General features: G+C 40.0%; 1 protein-coding gene across 2 annotated transcripts in view; it reads left to right on the forward strand.

Annotated features, from left to right (window-relative positions):
* Positions 1-20,480, forward strand: part of CAMKMT (calmodulin-lysine N-methyltransferase) — a 238,074-nt gene that overhangs the window by 194,137 nt on the left and 23,457 nt on the right. For both annotated transcript variants that reach the window (XM_033144896.1, XM_033144895.1), the window contains exons 5-7: positions 2,170-2,224; positions 3,319-3,382; positions 9,820-9,880. In XM_033144896.1, the coding sequence (XP_033000787.1) occupies positions 2,170-2,224; positions 3,319-3,382; positions 9,820-9,880 (180 nt within the window). The remainder of the gene's footprint in view (positions 1-2,169; positions 2,225-3,318; positions 3,383-9,819; positions 9,881-20,480) is intronic.

Raw genomic sequence — 20,480 nt, forward strand, 5'->3', positions numbered from 1 at the left:
TCCCATATCTTTCAGACACCTGCTTTATGTTTGAAATTAATAAACAAAGCTTATCAAAACTTACAAAACATCGCTCCCATGCTGATTTGTATCTCGTTGTTGTTGTTGATGATGATGATGATGATTGAATTTATATACCACCCTATACCCGGAGGTCATGGACGCTGGTGGCGCTGTGGGTTAAACCACAGAGCCTAGGGCTTGTTGATTGGTGGTTCAAACGGGGTGAGCTCCCGTTATTTGGTCCCTGCTCCTGCCAACCTAGCAGTTTGAAAGCACGTCAAAGTGCAAGTAGATAAATAGGTACCGCTACGGCGGAAAGGTAAACGGCGTTTCCGTGCACTGCTCTGGTTTGCCAGAAGCAGTTTAGTCATGTTGGCCACATGACCCGGAAGCTGTACACCGGCTCACTTGGCCACTAAAGCGAGATGAGTGCCACAACCCCAGAGTCGTCCGCGACGGGACCTAATGGTCAGGGGTCCCTTTACCTTTACCTTACCCGGAGATCTCAGGGCGATTCACAAAACGAAAACAAAATATAAAGCCACAAAATATATAATCAAAATAAAAACAACCCAATAACCCTCCTCCCAAAAAAGCCCCACATTTTAAAAGGGCATAGGATGTCAATCAAATCTACTGAAGGCCTGGTTAAAAAGGAATGATTTTGCCTGGTGCCTAAAGGTGTATAATGATGGAGCCAGGCAAACTTCCTTGGGGAGAGCATTCCACAGATGGGGAGCCACAGCAGAGAAGGCCCGTTCTTGTGATGCCACCCTCAGGACTTCTCGAGGAGGAGGCACACAAAGAAGGGCCTCAGAAGAAGATCTCCGGGTCCGGGTAGGTTCATATGGAAAGAGGCGGTTCTTGAGGTATTAGGGCCCTGAGCCATTTAAGGCTTTATAGGTCAAAACCAGCACTTTGAATTGGGCCCAGAAACTAATTGGTAGCGAGTGCAACCGGACCAGGATTAGTGTATAATGCTCAAACCAAGGAAAAGTCAGCCTATGTTCTTACTGGTTGCTCCTTAGTTATCTCTTTCATGAGGAGTGATCTAACTACTTTATTTATTTAGCAATTTTATGAAAATATTTTTATTATTTTTGTTTGTGTGGTTTCCATTCTAGTATATTTTATGCTATACAATATAACTCGTAACCTGTCTTGAATTATTTTTATCCACCAAGAGTTTTAAATATCCCAGCAAATGTCTATCATGAAATGGTATTTTCTTGCATAAATGCACTCTAGGTTGTGGCTGCCAATGAACTTTGAAATAAATTAATAAAAATGTGCACATCACATATTTAGCATTCTCATTTGTCATCTTTAAGAAAACAACTGATGTTGCACAAACTTTTTGATTTTTACTCTATGGGGCACCAGTCAAGGCTTACTTACTTTTGAACAATCCCACAGATATCAATGGGACGTTCTTAAAAGTAAATTTACTTAGCACAAAGCAGTTGTGCTAAGAGGTTTTTTTTTAAACAACAACATCATCAGCAACAACAAGGATCTTTTGTAGGCCAGTTGTAATTAAAGTGCTAATTATGAGCTAAATTTTCCACCTGTGCATAGCAAAGAAAGAAACACACACACACACACACACACACACACACATACACACACACACAGCTGAGGTGTGTACTTTATTTTAAATGTTAGAGTTTCTGTTACAAATTTCAACTATTTCATTCTATAGTTCTCCAGAGAGTGGGAGCAAGAGTGAGCGAGAGAAATTATATTAATTCTTTCATTTACTTGTCTAACTGTTTTTGAACGAATGAATGTGAATTAACAGTGTTATCCTTTCCTAACAATTATCTTTCGTTACTCTAGCTAGTTTAGTTCTAAAAGACAGTGCCATTGACAAGGAATGGGGGGGGGGGGAGAACCTTCTCGGATTTTTTTTCCAGCTCAGCGGTGGCAATGTTGCACTGAGCACTAATGAGGGAACCCCCACTGGTTTGCCTGCTTTGTGACTTTTCTATTTCATAATTATTTTTAAAACGCAAAACGACATGAGGTAGCCCGGTCATGCCTTTGCTACTTCCTGGTACCTCCGCGCCGCACTACAGATAGCAATTTGTTCTTGTAACATATATGTCTCTCTGGCCATTTTCATCTAATTTGTATGGGTTCTACCATTTCTTTTCTCTCTTTCAGGGGCCTTGCTGTGTGTGAGCTAGGGGGTGGCATGACATGCTTGGCTGGGCTTATGGTAGGTCTTTTCTCAATTCCAATCCTATTCAGAGGGAGGAACAAAAGGGAAAAAATGTTCCAGTGCCTCCAACTCCTGGGTCAGAGAACTGTCAACAGAATCAGCTGCGGTCAAGCTGCAGAGTCTTGAGAGACCTTCTAGATTGACTTGCTTTCGTATCATATTGATTTTATGGTTGCCTCGATGAGCAGAAACATTTTACCTCAGTGTAGTCAATATCTCTTGTTGTGACATTCCAGGCCACGTACGGTCTGTCTTTCATTGCCATAGCTGAAGCTTCCCCCCTCCTCAGATTATAGCCCCCCCCCCCATTTGCTAAGATACAGGAATAGCCTGGCGAATCACAGTTGGAGCACCATGATATAGCTGCTAATGTTTTGCCTGCATTATTACACCAACAAACATGATCCAGAGCTCTCGGTAATTAGATTCTTTTGAATTAGATTGGCCATTCAGGAGCGTCATTCACCATTCTCTGGGTTCTGAGTCATGTATTCAGGAGATATTATGTAGCAGAGCAGTGCATTAGACAAGTTTTTATGTCTCTACAAATAAAAGCATATTGTTACACTGATTGGCATTTGACAAACCTGTCGTTCTTACACAATGTGTCGAGGTTACAGCCCAATGTGCGAGCATGTCAAAGCTCACAAAAAAATTACCCTTACAAAGCCATCTGCCTGCAATGCAAAGTTATATGAAGGGCATCAGACAGAAGCAAGCTGAAAGGCAGAGTGACAGCCTCGTATGATGGCTCTACTAGATAAACAGAAGCCCGCAAATGAAAGCCTCTCAGAATACCATCATCCGCTGTCACAATGCAATTACGGAACAGAATGATAGCAAGATAGAGGCTCCCGCAAATGGAATGATAAAAGTATTGACTGATTTGATTGAATGATTAAAATAATGCAGACATAAAATGAAAAAAGATTGAAGACTGTTACAGAGAAATAGGTGAGGAAGCATGATACTGAAGGCTTGTCACTCCTGTCTTCACTTCCACACAGACAAGCATATTTGCTCATTGTTTGCTGTGCTCTTCTCTCTCTCTCTCTCTCTCTCTCCCCCCCCCCCACACACACACCTTCCAGGTTGCTATTTCTGCAGATGTCAAAGAAGTTCTGTTAACTGATGGAAATGAAAAGGCCATCAAAAGTATCCTTATTCAGATAGAAAACTGTTTTGTTGGGCTCGTTCCTTTTTCGCTGTCTGAGCAACAATTGATATAAAAGGACAACAAGGAGTCCATATAATAATATATGTATATGTACATATACCCACTGTAAGTAATTAAAAATATATAATGTTATTAAATAGATTTACAGTGTTCCCTGGGGGGGGGGGGGAATCACACTCCCTTTTACATTAAAAAGGAAGTGTGCTAGTTCTGAAAGAAAGAATCAAGAAACATGATAAATACTGATCCCGTGTTATGTAAGTATTCAAATCAGTTCTGTTTAAAGTTATACAACAGGAGACCTTACAATTCCAGTTTTACGGATTTTTCCAGTTGCTGGTCTACTTTACATTGCTTTTGCTTCAAGAAATTGACATTTTATATTGAATAAATATATATGTGAGAATATATATATATATATACACTCACATATATTATATATATATTATATATATATATATATATATATATATATATATATATATATATATATATATATATATTTACCCAGAGTGATATCCAAAATTAGTCATATTCATAGTAGACTCAGTTATTTCAGTGGGTCTTCTCTGAGTATCACTTAATTGTATATTATATCAATTTCTACATTTTGTTTATGTTTAGACCATGTACACATAATATCATTCATAGTAGACTTTCCCTAACTTCATGCAAGATGCATCTCCACTCAGTTCATTACCAATTGCCCAGTATTTCTCCTAAAACAAGGTTTTCAAATTCCACTTTTCATTCTTGTTATTGGAATACGTTTTATTAAAGCTAATTAGTACATATGCAGGTAAACAAATTTGCACCTTAATATGACTGCAAATTATTCCCTCTCAGTTAACTAAGTGTCTACAATAGCATACATGCTAAGTCCCATAGTGAATATTAATGACTGTTAGAAATTGAGAGGGGAACGCAGAAGGTATCTGTTTGCTTTGGTTCTTGATGATAATGACATTTGCATGTTAGGGGTCTTCATTTAGTGGCGGAATACTGGCATGTCAAAGTTATGGAGAAATCTCTTTGTTAGTATTCACAAGATAGGTCCTTTTTTCTCAATTTTATTTAATTCTGTTGTGAGGGTGTTGCTTTTTAAGGGAAACAATGTGTGCTTACAGTATGCATACAATGGTAATGCAAGGATGCAGACAATCAGACTTCAAGAACACTGTGCCCTCTTTGGGGGACCTCAAGACAGCTGTATCAGTGTCAAATTTTTGGAGAATTCACAGATGAAGGCAGTCCTAGGCACTTATCTTATCTTTTAAGAATGTGACACACAGATGCTTTAAAATGGGGATAGGGGTGAAAGGGGAAGGGGATATTTTCCCTCTTATATTATTAAGCCAGGAAAATGTTGTTGATTTTTTTCCCTACCTGGAATCTACAGTTTTGCAGTGTGCCATATAGTTATGCATTATACTGTTGCTTTCTGTAGTACCTCTGTAAAAAAAGGACATGAGGAAAACATTTTTAAGAATCAATAGAGTTGAATCAGCATATATTATAACCAACTGAACTTATTTAACCTGGCTGATATTTTGCTTCCACTTTAGATTTTTAGAATCACAAATTAAGCACCAGACAGCTTTAACAGTATTTCACAGGTCTATTGTAAAGTTTTCTTGCAGTGTCAAAATCCTTTGTGTCATCCAATGATCTATTATGTGAACGGAACTTTTTTAAAAAACCAATTTTTAGGAGTTTCGGATTTTGCAAAGCAAATCTGCCGTGACAATCTGGTTGTTTTCTGTTTCTCTATATGGTCAGAATATACTGCTTTGAAACAATCAGTTATCAAATATACTTTAGATTAATCACTGCCCATTTCAACCCATTGAATTGCAGCTGAGGACAGAACATAAACAAAAATATTACTGACTTCACACTTACATGGAAATAACACAAAAATCAGTTGAATTTATTAAATGTTTTAGTATTAACTTGCAAAGCTGTTAAAATGCACAATAACTTTCAATGCCTTGTCAGGATGCTTGAATAAAGATTTGTACTCGACTCGAAACTTCCCTAAGCAAATACGTTTCAAAAATTGTCGATTCTGTGATGGGGGGGGTTTTACAAAGTGCCTTGTTTTGTGCTCTGTTGTCGAGCTATTAAATTTAAATGCCCTTCTTGTTTAAAATTAGAGTTTACCTTTGTCCTTTAAATTTCTTTAAAACTTATAAATTATATGCCACTTGCTATATATATATATATATATATATATATATATATATATATATATATATATATTCAAAATGGTGTCAACCCAGGAAGAGAGAAAATCACAGTCAGAAGCCAGGAAATCACTAAGCAAGCCTGCTAATTATTCTTAATGGGCAAGATGAACACATTAAGAAACAAATGAATACATCAGTGAAATGTAATTGAAAATCGACCTGGCAATAGTGCTTTGCATCTGAGCATTCACTTTTATATGATCATCATTGTTATACTTATTATTGTTGCTATTATTAGCATTATTCATAAAGGATACCTAGGGGTCCTGCTTTTGTGTAGTTTTGAATTTGTTGTTGTTGGTGGGATTTGATTTACCTTTTTACTCTTCCCCCCCCCCAAAAAAAAACCCACTGAGTGTATTGTGTCCCATCGGTCTTTGATGGGTTTATTGTCAATTCATTTGTGGGAGTAATAATTTCATTTACTACAGGGATGTCAAAGCATGTGCTCTCTTAATACAAAATCAATATATATCAGGTATAGGGAACACAGAAGCCGACTTTTAACTATTAACTATTCCAGTTTTTAAGCAATCTCTTTCCCTATTGTATAACATTTAGGGGTACTTTTAACAATGAAACTCCTGTGTGTTGCCGTGCGCCGTGCAAACATGAATGTATTCTTTTTAAAACTCTGCCACTGCTCATATAGCACCATATTATGGTATAAGAAGGTATAATGAATAGCTGCACCTCCTAATCTGCACTGAAATTAAATTACACTTGTTAGTAATTGCATTGCATAGTAACACTACTGTTTTTTAATGTATTATTAATGTATTATTTTGTCTTAAAATTGTATTTCCTACTTTTTATAGTTTTATGGCTCTATTAGTAGTCTAATCAATTGCCAAAGGAAAAAAGGAAATGTGTTAAAGGTGAATTTGGTAATGAACCTGAACATCAAATTTGCATTTTCTAAACTTTAATGAAATAATGATCTGAAATTCATGCCTTGGTCCAGTCTACAAATTTCTTAGCCAGAGCTCATTCTGATAGTTATGTGTTATATTTAAACTATTTGCACTGATGTAAATACAGCTGAGAACTTACACATTCACTGATGGAGACTTTCAAGGAGGAAAAATGGTTTGGGGAACTGCTTAAAAGTGATCTGTATTTTAGCTCTTTGTTTATCATGTACTTATGAATTGAAATATGGTATCTAGAAATGTGAGACAAGCTTAAAGTGTATTGCAATATCCACAATGCAACCCCCTCCCCACAAAAACCAGTAATATTATAATATAGCTATATTGTGTATGGCTCTCTAAATAATCTTAGAAAACCTAGGTTTTAAAGAGAAGCTTGAGAATGGATTCTGCAGAATAAAGATTTATGCACTATGTAAAATATGTTGTTTATGATCCTGCATCCAGCTATAAACGTATCCTATGTAGAAGTTATTTTGATTTCAGTAACAAATGTTTGTGCATGTGTGTAGGATGTAGTTGGATGCAGGTCTGAACCCTTCATGATTACACAACTAAAACAAAATTATTGAAGGCAATTTTTTTTAAAAAAAAGTATACGATGTTTTATTAGCGTATTTGCTTAATTAACCAAATAATACATAATTATTTATGAGATTAGTCATGCCCTTTCTTTTCTCTATGATTTGGATCACGGTGTTACACAGAAAACCATGGAAACATGTAAAAAAAAAATCCAAAACCCAGAGGGCTTTTTAAAATGTATTTTTCATAGCAACAACATTATCTCTGCTCTTTTGTTACACACACACACACACACACACACACACAAATGTCTGTTACGTTCATAAACTTCATTATTATGGCTTTCTGAGCCTCTGTTACTCTCAACGGTGATGCATTTGAGAAATGTGTTTTGTTTTGTTTTTTTGCAAACGCCGCTAATGTGATTTGCAAGCTGCTCCTGCGGCAACTATATCCATGCCAGTGCTCTTGTGGGATTCCCCACAAGTCTATGTGTGTCATAATAGCATTGCGTAAACCTTGCATTTCGCACATAAATCGGTGAGAATGGGAATGGGGACAACTCACCTAGGACAACTCACCTAACAATTATTATAACCTCTATGTCAGCCCAAGTCTACCTGCTAAATATAAAGCAGCCTGTTGACCTCACATTATCACTGGTCAACGACATAGCAGGATTGTATCGCTACTCTTGCCACATACAAAACGCTGCTGTAGCTACTTCAGGGCAAGCCATTTCGCATGTCCATGGTTTTTAAGGCTGGCGTTGAAGGCAATTCAAAGCATGTATGTCTGGAAGGATGCTCTCCTGGTTTTGAGCCTAGGCTGTAATTCTAAACAGAAGTGGGTTTTCTTGAAAGTCACAGGACTGATTTCCAAGCAAATGGGATAAGGATGGAGGTACTGGATTTCTTCAGGAGGAAGGGTGGAATAACAATTTAATAAACCACAAAAATAGGCAACTTTCATTAATTTCTCAGTTCACTGCTTCCAATGAGAAAGTGTTGATAGTTTCCCAGGAATGATGGTGAGAAAGAGGAGGCTAACAGACAGGTGTATACCCCAGGGTGATTTGGCTTTGGGGTGATTTCTTCTGTAATCCAGAGTACATGTGTTAAAAGGCAAGTTCAGGGGTTGTCAACCTGGTCCCTACTGCTCACTGGTGGGTGTTTCAGGATTCTAGGTGGGCAGTAGGGGGTTCTACGTAAGGTTACCAGATTTTTTTCAAAGAATCCGGGGACACTTTTTTTTTTTTAAAGAGAAAAAAAGTATTTTTTAAAAGTTATTTAAAAAAGAAGTAATATATTCTCTTTTGTGGTCTCCTCTGTCGTGTGGCCTTCTTCTGGGCCCCAGCCTGCTCTCTTAGAGCGCTAGCTGCTGTGGAGTAGGCTCGGGCCAGGCCTGGGCTCGGCCACTTGACCTTGCCCTCCCAGTGCTCTCCTACCTGTCCTCCATAGCGGCGGTGGCAACAGCAGCGTGGCAAGGTCGGGGCTCCCCTCATTTTCTCCTTCCTCTTTCTCTCTCTCCTTTCTCCTTCTCCTCTCCTCCTCCTCCCTGCGTCAGCTCTGGGGTTTTCCTGGCCCCAGAGCGCTGTTGGGTAGTCAGCCAGGTGGCCGGGTGCTCTCGGTCTCGGCTCGGTTTGGGTCATGGGGGGGGGGTCAGTGGTTCCGCCTTGGCAGTGGAGGCAGCAGTGGCAGTCTCAGCAGTCCATACCCAGCCTGGTAGCACAGTTGGCTCTGGCTGGCTTCAGAAGCTGCCCGCTGCTGTGGCGCCCGCCATTTTTCCTTGCTGGAAGTCCCCATGTGATGTGTCTTGTGCCATTGAACCAATCTCACAACATTCATTCCCTACTACCGGTAATAAATCTACAACACTTAAAATATAAATCCGGGGACATTAAATGAAATCTGGGGACATTCTGGGGACGGATTTTGTCTGGGGACAGATTTGTAAATCTGGGGACTGTCCCTGTGAAACGGGGACATCTGGTAACCATAGTTCTATGACACAAGTGGAATCCTTCCATCGAGCACTGGTGGGCGGAAAGGAAATTTTACCATCAAGAAAGATGCATCAGTAGGTGATAGGTATAAAAAGGTTGACTACCCCTGGGGAAGTTTAACTGACATGATGTGACTTTCATGTATATCTGTTTAAGAGTTAGGGTTCCTTCAGCAACCTCTCACATTTGATGGCTAATTATGACAAATTTTATCCATTTTACTTTCTTTCCAATGGGGGTGGGAGGAGCTGCATGCACATCTCAAGGTGCACTCAAGGGTGGATGTCTGCCAGCGCTGTTCATCTCAATGGGGCGCACATTCTGATGTGTATTCCCAACCACAACTAGCCATTGTGTGTTAGCCCGTCACTACAATGAACTTCTGGGATGTGATGCCTTCCAGATGTTGTTGAACCACAACTCCCATCAACCTGGACCATTGGCCATGCTGGCTGGGACTGATGGAGTTGGAGTCCAACAACATCTGAAGGTCACCACATTGACTTACCCCCCAATCTGAGCATGATGCAAATGAGCTGCACTGGTCCCCTCATTGATTAACCAAGGTTAAGTGGCTGCTCTTGCACATGGGTGCTCATAATATATAATAATGACTATGGTTGCAGAAATATTTGCCGTGAAATATGAGTAGCTTTTGATCCATCAGTATTTTTTTTATGGATGATTCTTAACCATTGTTATAGATGTAAGCGATATAATCAGAAGAAACCAAAAGAAGTTCAGAGCCCAAGCAGTCTCAAGCTGGTAAGACACTTCTTATGTTTCTTTTACATTGTTTCTGTATGAACCTTTACCCATGCTAGATGAAAGTAGAAAGAGAATGAAGCGCTGGCTCATTTTCAGACTTGTGCTTGGCTCTCACTAGGAATCAATTTTGTCAGACAAAAATTATATACCAGTCCAGCATGTATTGACTGAACACTTAGCTTTTTATGTTAATCCAAACTGCTTTTTTCAAAATTCTGAAACATATGTTGCTTTGCATGCACAAGAAAAAGTAACTTGTGCTACACATCATCTACCTTTAGCTACATGCAAAAATGCCCTTTTTAGTAGTGGCCACAGTGGTGTAGTGGTAAATTTTGATTGCAGGAGACCATCATGACAACCCACATAAACATACCCCAAAGGAGAGTCCCCAGATAGAGGCAGCTGTATCGACCCATTATTACACATAGATAAACCCAGAAGTATCACAACAACAAGCAGCAGTACACAGCGTAAAATCTATTAGACTCAGCATGACTACGATCCTGTGCACTGTCTTCTGGGACGAAGGTCCCTTGAACTCAGAGGTGCTTACTTCTGATGGCATATAGAGTCAGTTTGTAAGACACATAGAGCCAGTGTGGTGTAGTGGTTAAGAGTGGTAGCTTGTAATCTGGTGAACTGGGTTTGCGTCTCCGCTCCTCCACATGCAGCTGCTGGGTGACCATGGGCTAGTCACATTTCTTTGAAGTCTCTCAGCCCCACTCACCTCACAGTGTTTGTTGTGGGAGAGGAAGGGAAAGGAAAATGTTAGCCACTTTGAGACTCCTTCGGGTAGTGATAAAGCAGGATATCAAATCCAAGCTCTTCTTCTTCTTCTTCTTCTTCTTCTTCTTCTTCTTCTTCTTCTTCTTCTTCTTCTTCTTCAACAAAAGATCTTCAGCCAGCTGAAATGCAATCCTTAGCTTTTCGTTAAAAATGCAGGCAAGCCTGCCACTACTACTACTACTACTAATAATAATAATAATAATAATAATAAATACTTCACTTATGGCCATAATCAAACCACTATACTCAGCAGTATTCCTGCTGAAGGATGTGTGAAGAGCGTGAAGAAGCGGTCACTAAAATATACATTTAGCAGACACTACTAAGTGATTCACCACAAACTAGACATATTTATTTTTCCTCAGGGACTGTTACAGCTAGAGACAGAATACCGGGTGGATTGCCCTTACTCTGTAATTAATTTATGTTTAAGAATGCAATTAGTGTCTGAAGCTACCATATACTAAGTCAGACCATTGTCAGTCCATGTCAGTATTAGCTATTCTTGCCAAGGCTAGCTCTTGCTCCTTGAAGATCATTTTGAATGTAGGTGCCCGTGATTGAATCTGGGTCCTTAGGAATGCAGTGTAATGTACTGTTACTGAACCGTTTCTATCAAAATACTCAGATGAAAGCATGTTTGAGGCCAGGAAATGTTTTCTTCCTCTGCTCTAATTGTCTCACTGCCTTGTTTGGAGGCCGGAACACAACTCAGTGGTAGACCACCTGCTTTGTATGACAAATATTTAGGTTCCAATCTACCTTCTCTGTCCTAGAGCAAGGCTGTTGAAGTCCAGCTGCAGCCTGCTTTGATGTTTGAGGTTAAGGGTTTAAATGGAATAGCCAAAAACAATGTTGTATAAGGTCTATTTTAGGCCCATTTTAGTGGGCATTTACTTAATGTTTCAGTTTCAACCTGGAGGCAAAACTATTGGGCAGCTTAAAGCAATTGTTCCTTTTTTATCATATGTGCTGAACTTAATACAATCCCATATCATTTCAGGTGCCAAGCATCCAAAATAAGTGCTTTTCTTAAGACCTTAAACACCTCTGATTTCAGCTCATTGTGAACAGACCCCTGTTTTGTTTCATGCACACCCATATGTAGGTTTCAAATTGCCATGTAGTGTGTGCAAGACTTCATCTCTTGTCAAGATTTACAACCTGGTCTTTTAGATATCAATCAAAAGCGCATTTTCAACAATGTCCTCATTTACATTTATCTAATGTTTAAGGTCATTTGTGATCATTTGAGTGTATTTCAGCATATGGAATCAGTGAATAATAGATTTCAGCTCCATGCTGTGAAGAAAGATTGTGTTTTTACAAGACATAATGTTGTTTACTGGGTGTTAATAATCACTAATTAATAAACATATCTAGATTTCTAAAATGTTGCATTTTCTGTGATGGAAATGTCAAGTGTTTAACTTGCTGAGTGCAATAGCATTTTCTTCCTTCTCTGCATAAAATAATTTAATTACAGAAAGATGTGCAATGTTGTACTGCAATATAGAGCCCGTTGGTCTTTCCCATTTTGGTACCTATAGATTCCCATTCAACTATTTCATATCAATAAAAACTATTTATAGCATACTCTGTGCTATACTACCGTAAAACAGTTTGAATTGTGCAAATATAAATTTTGACTAACATCCTTTTACCCATTTTACTATTTTATTTCTATATTGTTGTCTAATATCTCTCTCCACCAGAAACATATATACTTGCAGGCAATTTCTACTGAAATTAACAGGAGCCTTTCCCCCAACCAAATGAGTTTAAGCATATTTTCAATTAGTGAGTGGTCTTACTCAAAGTTGTGTAAACAGATAATGGTTCCCTTGAAACCTAGGCCTTGGCTATATTTTAAAATCATTGCTGCACATATTTGTATCCCTAAGATAACATGTTCTCTGCTACAGAATTGAGCTCTATGACCAGATAGATCTGTTTGGTAGCTAGGATTTATCCTCTCTGAGTGGAACCCCTGTCAGGTTTTCGGTTATGTTGCTGCAGTCAGGTACCTGCGTCCCCCACAATTAGAAAATTGTTGGTGGTTCGGCCGTTCTCACACTTCTGTGTAGGTTGTACATGGTGTATTGGAGAAACAGTATCAACAATAGCCTTTTGTTCCCCAAATACCAAGGTCCCTATTTAGGTTGCCCTACTATATTTTATGTTGAATGCCTGCCAAGCACATTTCTGTGTATAGGAGTGTAAGGCTCAGGGTGGAGTGCTTTCAAACAGTTATGGCCCATATGTCCCCTACAAAATACAAAAGAGAAGCTGGCCAATTATGCTTCTTTAAACATTTTATTAATCCTCACATTACACCACATGTTATGCCTTCCCCCTACATCCTCTAGTTATCTTAACTGTTGGGGGATTCTTTCCCCACCCACCTTTCTATGTGATAGCCCAGGGTACTTCCCACCCTTTATTCAGGGTTAGGATCACCAGCTGTCAAATTTCAGTGGGGTGGCTTCTCTAGCCTTATTATCTGAATGCTGAGAGGAGAGGTCCTTCACTTCCTGGGCCTCCTCTCAGCTTGTGTCCAGAGGCTCCTTCTTCTGCCGCTGACCATGCTAGCTTTCTGACTTACATCTGGAAGATATCAGAGGGATTTAAAGCAGGCACTTTACTGACCTTGTCTTCTCTTGCCCTCTCTGCGATCTGGTTTTTCCCATTCTTTCTGGAACCAAACTCCCCACTCTCTCCTGTGGGTGGTTCTGATCTCCTGTTCTGCCCACAGGGTCCCAAGCCACCTAGCAAGGCATCCTCATGCCATTTCCAGGAGGCTTCCCTGGCGCCCACTGTGGGTTCTTCTCAAATCTCCCATAGGGGAAACTCAGCCTGCAGGTGCTGCTGCAACCATCTCCTTCTCCTCTTGGCTCCATCAGAGATGGATGGTCTGACTAAGACTGCTGCTGAATAGGTTGCTGCTGCTGCTGTGTCTACTGGCAAGATGCCTGCCTTCCTCTACACACTCCCTCCATGGAGCCTTCTTTTTTACTTATCAATTTCAAAAAATTGATACAATGTTTGATTGTGGTTTTAAAAAAATACAAAAACCTTCAAAGCCGGTTTACAAAAAATAAAACAGATAAATCAGGAAAAATTCACAACCATACTTTAAAATACTAAAACAGACTAGAATTATCTCAACTTTATAAGCATCTGGGTAGACTCGTCTAAACAGGAATGATTTTAACAGGTAGCAAAAAGAATACAGTACACATGAAGACAAAGTCCAGATGAAATCTGACTAGTGCAGAGTAAAGTTGGAACTCTCATTTCCCATAGTCAAAACAAAACAAAATAAAAAATTCCTTCCAGTAGCACGGCTTAGAGACCAACTAAGTCTGTTCTTGGTATGAGCTTTCGTGTGCATGCACACTTCTTCAGATACATGTTTGGGAAACTGTGGTTCTATTAATGCTGCCTAAAATTGCTTCAGCCTTTTTTTGACGCTGCATCACACTGTTAACGCATGTTCAGCTTGTGATTGACTACAAACCCAATATACTTTTCATATGTAGCCAGGTTTCCCTCATCCTATACCTGTGCAAAATGATTGTGATTACCTAAACAAAAACAAAAACTTTTAATTTGTCCAAGATGCATTTTATTTTGTTAGCTTTGGCCCATTTTTATCAAGGTGTTTTGAATTTTATTGCCATATTATGAGATGCTAGCTACTCTAACATTTATGTCATCTGCAAATCCCGTCATTGATTAAAATTTTGGGAAGTATTCATGGGTTCCATGTGCCTGTCACAGGAATTATGTAGAATTCTAGTGTGCCTTTTCATTTCATTATCTATAGGTTGCCTACTTTATATTCACAATTTCAAAACACCTATGATGGAATTAGTCAAGGTATTTAACCTTAGTGACCATACATGAAAGCTTAGAGAAGTTGTGTTTCCAATTTCACAGCCAGATTTGTTTCACCTTCTCCCAAAGGCCTTTATGATGGCCTTTCCAAAGGCCAGGCTAAGTTTCACAACTCTGCTGGAGATTTGTCATCACTGTGGGCTTTCCAGTAGCAAAGTGACCCATGAAGACTTGAATATTGCCCATGAGAATTGGCAGCCAAGGCACAATAATCGGAGCATCTGAGGTTGAACAGTTTTCCAGTAGCCCTGGATGTAAATCAGGTGCTGATATCAAGGTCAGAGAAAGCAGCAGACTGCCTGACTGTAAACAAAGCACAGAACTGTACCTGATAATTTTTTTTTAGCTAAACCACTTATTCTCAGACAATATACAGGATATTGTCATACGCTCATTTTAGCCTACCACTGGAGCATTTAAGATTTCTTGGTAATGCAACTGAAGATCTACAGTAATGGCACTTCAGATTTCTAAGTACTTGGGGGGAAATGGTTACCCTATTAATGAGAAATAATGTGTAACTTTCCAAGGACATCTAAAGTGAAGACCATTGATAGACTGGAAGGCTTTGCATACAGAAGGTTCCCAGGATTAATCCCTGGCGTCTCCAGGTGAGACTTGAAATGTACCCTGTCTGAAATCATGGAACGCCGCCACCAGTCAATGTAGATAATATTGAGCTAGATGGACTAACGGTCTGACTCAGTATAATGTAACATCCTAGTGCCAAACAGAAGGTGCTGCTCCTCAGTAGCAGAGAACATGTTTTGCAGGTTTGAACCCTGATATCTCTGGAGAGCAATTGCCAGTAGATAGTCCTGGTTTAAATGGACCAATAGTCCAACCTGGTAAAAAGCAGCTTCCTAACAATCTTAGAATCTCCTCCACTTGGTGATAGGTGTTGTTGTTGTTCAGTCGTTCAGTCGTGACCCCATGGACCAGAGCACGCCAGGTACACCTATGCTTCACTGCCTCTCACAGTTTGGCCAAACTCATGTTAGTAGCTTTGAGAACACTGTTCAACCATCTCATCCTCTGTCGTCCCCTTCTCCTGGTGATAGGTAGAGTGGTGCAAATGAAATGCATATGGGGTGCCACCAAGTTGGATGATATCTCAGGCACAGTGACCTTGTAAAGTCCTGTAATGGATTGCCTTGGACTGGCTTAGTCTGTCAGCACAGGGGACAGACATAGCAACTGGGATAATGCAGTTTTCTATATACCAGCTGCAAAGTGCATGATGCATACGGTCTGAGAAGGTGTGTCACCCAGTTTGTTCATGTATGGTCACTATATTGTCAATATTCAAGCCATCATGGGTCACTTTGCTACTGGAAAGCTATTCTGTCCCTTAAAAGGATGCCAGGGTTCTGTGAACAGTCTTTCCTGGTGCGTGGTGATATAAAGCTGTGCATCTTTGTATTCTCAATTACCCTGGAGAGCTCTTGCCAGCCACCATAGACAGTCCTGAGCTAGATGGACCAATGTTCTGAGTTGGTGTAAACCTGTATTCCAATATCGTCTTTACTCTTCCAGGTTGTTAAGTGGCAATCTTTCCCACCACCTGCTGCTTCATCCCTTTAATCTGAAGTTGCCAGGGATTGAACCTGGGGACCTTTGGCATGTGAAACATGTGCTCTGCCCCTGCTCTGCAGTCCCTCTCCTTGCAAACGTAAAGCAAACACAGAGAATGGTCTTAGCCTAGCCATCTACTTTATTTCATGGTCCCTCCCTGTCTCTAGCAATTGTGCAACCCAAAAAGGACTGTACGTGATACTGTTTCTGCACATTTGAATGTGTCTTAAGTGCATTGTGTTAAACAGATAGGGCCTTTATTCTGCCTGAATAAAGTCATCTCCCCCAAGTTGCCATCATATCTACCTGATGCCGAAGAGCTTGTTTTTTCCTCAGTGAATACTACCAATATATATGGAGAGAACATTGTTCTGCCAGAAGGTGGCAGAAGTAAAATAGGCACATGCTAGCCTTATCACCTGGTACAAGAGTTCAGGGTGTGGAAGGTTACAGATAAAATCAAATCTTAATTCTCAAGGTACTTCTTCTCAAAGCATTAGATCCGCACTGTCATCAGTAAGAGTCTTTCTGGCTTGACCTAGTCATTTTAATCTGGTATATAATTGAAGGGTGATTTCAAATGAGCCCTCAAGTACAATACCACTTCATTATGCACATCTGAACTGTTCCTTGGTTTGAATCAGGTGCCTCAACCAAGAAAACAGGCTAAGAATGTCAACAATCTTCCCTCTCCGACCCCCTCTGGGTTCCGATTCCACTTTCTCATATCCTGAGTATCCTTGTCCTTTTAAGCTGAGCAAGGATGTAAGAGAAGAACAGGTGATAGAAGGGAACAGAGAGAGATTTATTTAAAAACAATAAAAACCCTCAGTACCTTTTGAGCCACAGTACTTTATCAATGCGGGCGGCGCTGTGGGTTAAACCACAGAGCCTAGGGCTTGCTGATCAGAAGGTCGGCAGTTCGAATCCCTGTGATGGGGTGAGCTCCCGTTGCTATTGAGGTGTTTGCTAGGTACTAATTCTCAGCTTGGGATAATTTCCAGCTTTGCTGACTATAGTGGATGGAATCTTAGAATCCTAGAATTGTAGAGTTGAAAGGCACTCCAAGGGTCATCTAGTCCAACCCCCTACAATGCAGGAATCTCAGCTAAAGCATCCATGGTAGATGGCTATCCAACCTCTGCTTAAAAACCTCTAAGGAAGGAGAGTCCACAACCTCTTAAGGGACAGCTCTTACCATTAAAAAGTTCTTCTAGATGTTTAGTGGGAATCTCCTTTCCTGTAACTTGAATCCATTGGTTCAAGTCCTAATCTCCAGAGCAGGAGAAATCACACTTGCTCCATCTTCCATGTGATAGCCCTTGATTTAAAGATGTCTATCATATCTCCTCTCAGTCTCCTCTTTTCCAAGCTAAACCTATCCAACTCCCTCAGCTGTTCCTCATAAGGCTTGGTTTCCAGACCTTTGATTATCTTGGTCACTGTCTTCTACTCATGTTCCAGTTTGTCAATATCTAGAACTGGACACAGTACTCCAGGTGTGGTCTGACTAAGGCAGGATAGAGTGGTACTATTACTTCCCTTGATCTGGATACTATACTTCTGTTGATGCAGCCTAGAATAGCATTAGCTTTATTTTTTATTTTTTTGCTGCTTCTTCATCACACGGTGGACTCGTGTTAAGCTTGTGGTCTGCTAAGACCCCTAGATCCTTTTCACATGGGCTACTGGGAAGCCAGGTCTCCCCCATTTGTGCAGCTGGTTCATCCTACGTAGGTGTAGAACCTTACATTTGTCCCTATTGAAATTCATGTTGGTAGTTTAGGCCCAGTTCTCTAAACTAAGGTCATCTTGAATCCCAATTCTATCTTCTGCGGCATTAGCCACTCCTCTCAGTTTGGTGTCATCTGCAAATTTGATGAGCACCCCCTCAATTCCTTCGTCCAAGCCATTTATAAAGACGTTGAACAACTACAGGCCCATGACAGACCCCTGCTGCACCCCATCTGTCACTTTTTTCCAGGGTGACAAGGAACCATTAATTAGCACTCTTTGGGTTCGGTCAGTCAACCAGCTACAAGGCCACCTAACAAGTGCAGTGGTTTAACGTTTTAATGTGTTTTTATCCTGCTGCATTTTGTCTGAATTTTGTAAACCGCTTTGGTGTCACTAAAATGATGAGTGGTGTTCAAAGTATTTTAATTGCAATTTGATTAGCCAAAAACATGTGTAAGCACTCTGAAGAAAGCTGATAATGTTGGAGAGTAACAGGGCACACCCACAGAGGCGCCCCTTGAATTCTGCTGCCTGATTCAGCAGCCTCTGTCTGCCTCATGGATGGGTCGGCCCTGTTCTCAGTTCACGTGGCTGAACCGAACAGGTTTAGGATCCAGCCTAAGTTCCCTCCCTTTGAATGCCCCCCCTTTTTGGAGCCTACACTGGCTTATGATCTGCTGGGCTGGGCTCACCCAGCAAGGTCCCAGCTAAGCCAAGCATGGGAAATTACACCAACTGTTCTGGGAACCTCCCAGCTAAACAGGAGACCCTGCTATAGGTTTGCTTCCTCACTGAGCGATCTTCGATGTCAATATATTGACATTAGGCAGGCGCCATTAGTGTATTCTTTGAGATATCTGACTAAAATGTTTCTGTTTCAGAGGGCCTATTCAGACACACAATTGTGTTTCATAGTTTTTAACAGTTTTAAAATGTTCAAAATATATTTTCCCTTTTAATTTTCATTGTAATTTCATTACCAATATGTTTGCTGCCCTGGACTCCTTTGAGAGGAAGGGTGGGGCATAAATTTGATTAAACAAATAAATGTATTTATTTGTTTGCAGCAGCAAATAATCAGGAGTTTAATAATAACAATAACAATAATAAACACAAGTCCTATCACATTAAAAATTGGTTATTATTAAAGTCCTTGTTTGTCTTCATTGGATTTCTTTCAGTGGAATGAAGGACTAGTGATGGTCTTCGAAGCTCAACTGCCAACTGCCATTGCTTTTTCAGGATTCTTAAAAAAGAAAAAAAACCATCAAATGAGAGCTAACAACCCCACCAACTTACCTTTACCTAATTTTCACTGTTGTAACCTAAGTTTCCACGGAAACAGGGTTGAAAAAGCCGCCAGTAGCCAGCAGGCAGCCGGCAGCTGAGAGTGAGAACTCTCCTTTGTCACTTTCCACTAGTGGATACATGCTGAGCACTGAAAGTGCCAGTTTGCAAAGCCACCTAGATTTCTAAAATTTGCACCCCATTTAGAGTTTAAATGGGAGTGAGTGTGTGTGTGTGTGTGTGTGTGTGTGTGTGTGTGTTTGGGCTGGGGGTGGGGGAAGAGGTGATTAAATTAACCTACTGTTTTTCACCCAGCGATTGGCACAATACATTCCAGAAAAGGTAAATTGCGGAATTGGCATTTGCTTTATTAGATATCTTTCTGTTATTATTATTATTATTATTATTATTATTATTATTATTATTATTATTATTTACATTCTACACCTTTACAGAATTACTTGTATATATGTATGTGCAATGTTTGTGTGCATGCAATATGTATGATTCTGCTGTTTTCAAGGGCTATACATGATACTCTTTTTGTCTTCCATGTCTATTGCACACGTTGCCAAATGATAAGACCCATTCCACCACCAGGAGGATATTATAAGTAAATCATAGACATAAATCACCCTGTGTGACTTTGGGAGATTACTTTTATCCAGGAGCAGCTTGTTGCCAATGGAAAACGAACGTTCACAGAACAGCGATAAACATGTACAAACTGACAAACCCATCCCTGCCTTCTGTTTATGCATCCCTATGACTGCAAGTAGAAAATAAGTTATCTGCTTTGATAACGAGGGAAACAGTTGTATAAGAAGAAGGAAATTATGCTGCAATCACAAGCATACTTAATGCAGAGAGATTCCCACTTGAACATATTTGGGCTTACTTCTGAATAGGCATTTTGGACCGCACTGTTAGAAAGACAGCACTTTTTCGATATTATAAACAAACAACAACAACAACAACAACTTCTGATTATAAAGCTTCTTTATTTGGAAACCCAATACTAAAAATGTTTTATTTGCTAATTCAGTATTACAGATCTTAGAATTAAATAATATAATAGAGCAGCTAATAGCACAGATCTTGGAATGAAATAATATCATACAGCAAAAGTTGACTGTAATTGCGTATTGTAAAGATTGTCAGTAGCAAAATAGTTGGCACGGAAGTGAAGCCTGAGCATTCTTTCACCCTTTCCCTCCTCCCCACAAGCACAAGGATATAGTTGCTTCATGTGTGAGAAACTCAACTGACTCGCTTGTCGGATGCAACAGAGAGCAGAGCACGCAATGCC

This window comes from Lacerta agilis, chromosome 3 (genome assembly GCF_009819535.1).
Source record: "Lacerta agilis isolate rLacAgi1 chromosome 3, rLacAgi1.pri, whole genome shotgun sequence".
NCBI classification, from domain to species: Eukaryota; Metazoa; Chordata; class Lepidosauria; order Squamata; family Lacertidae; genus Lacerta; species Lacerta agilis.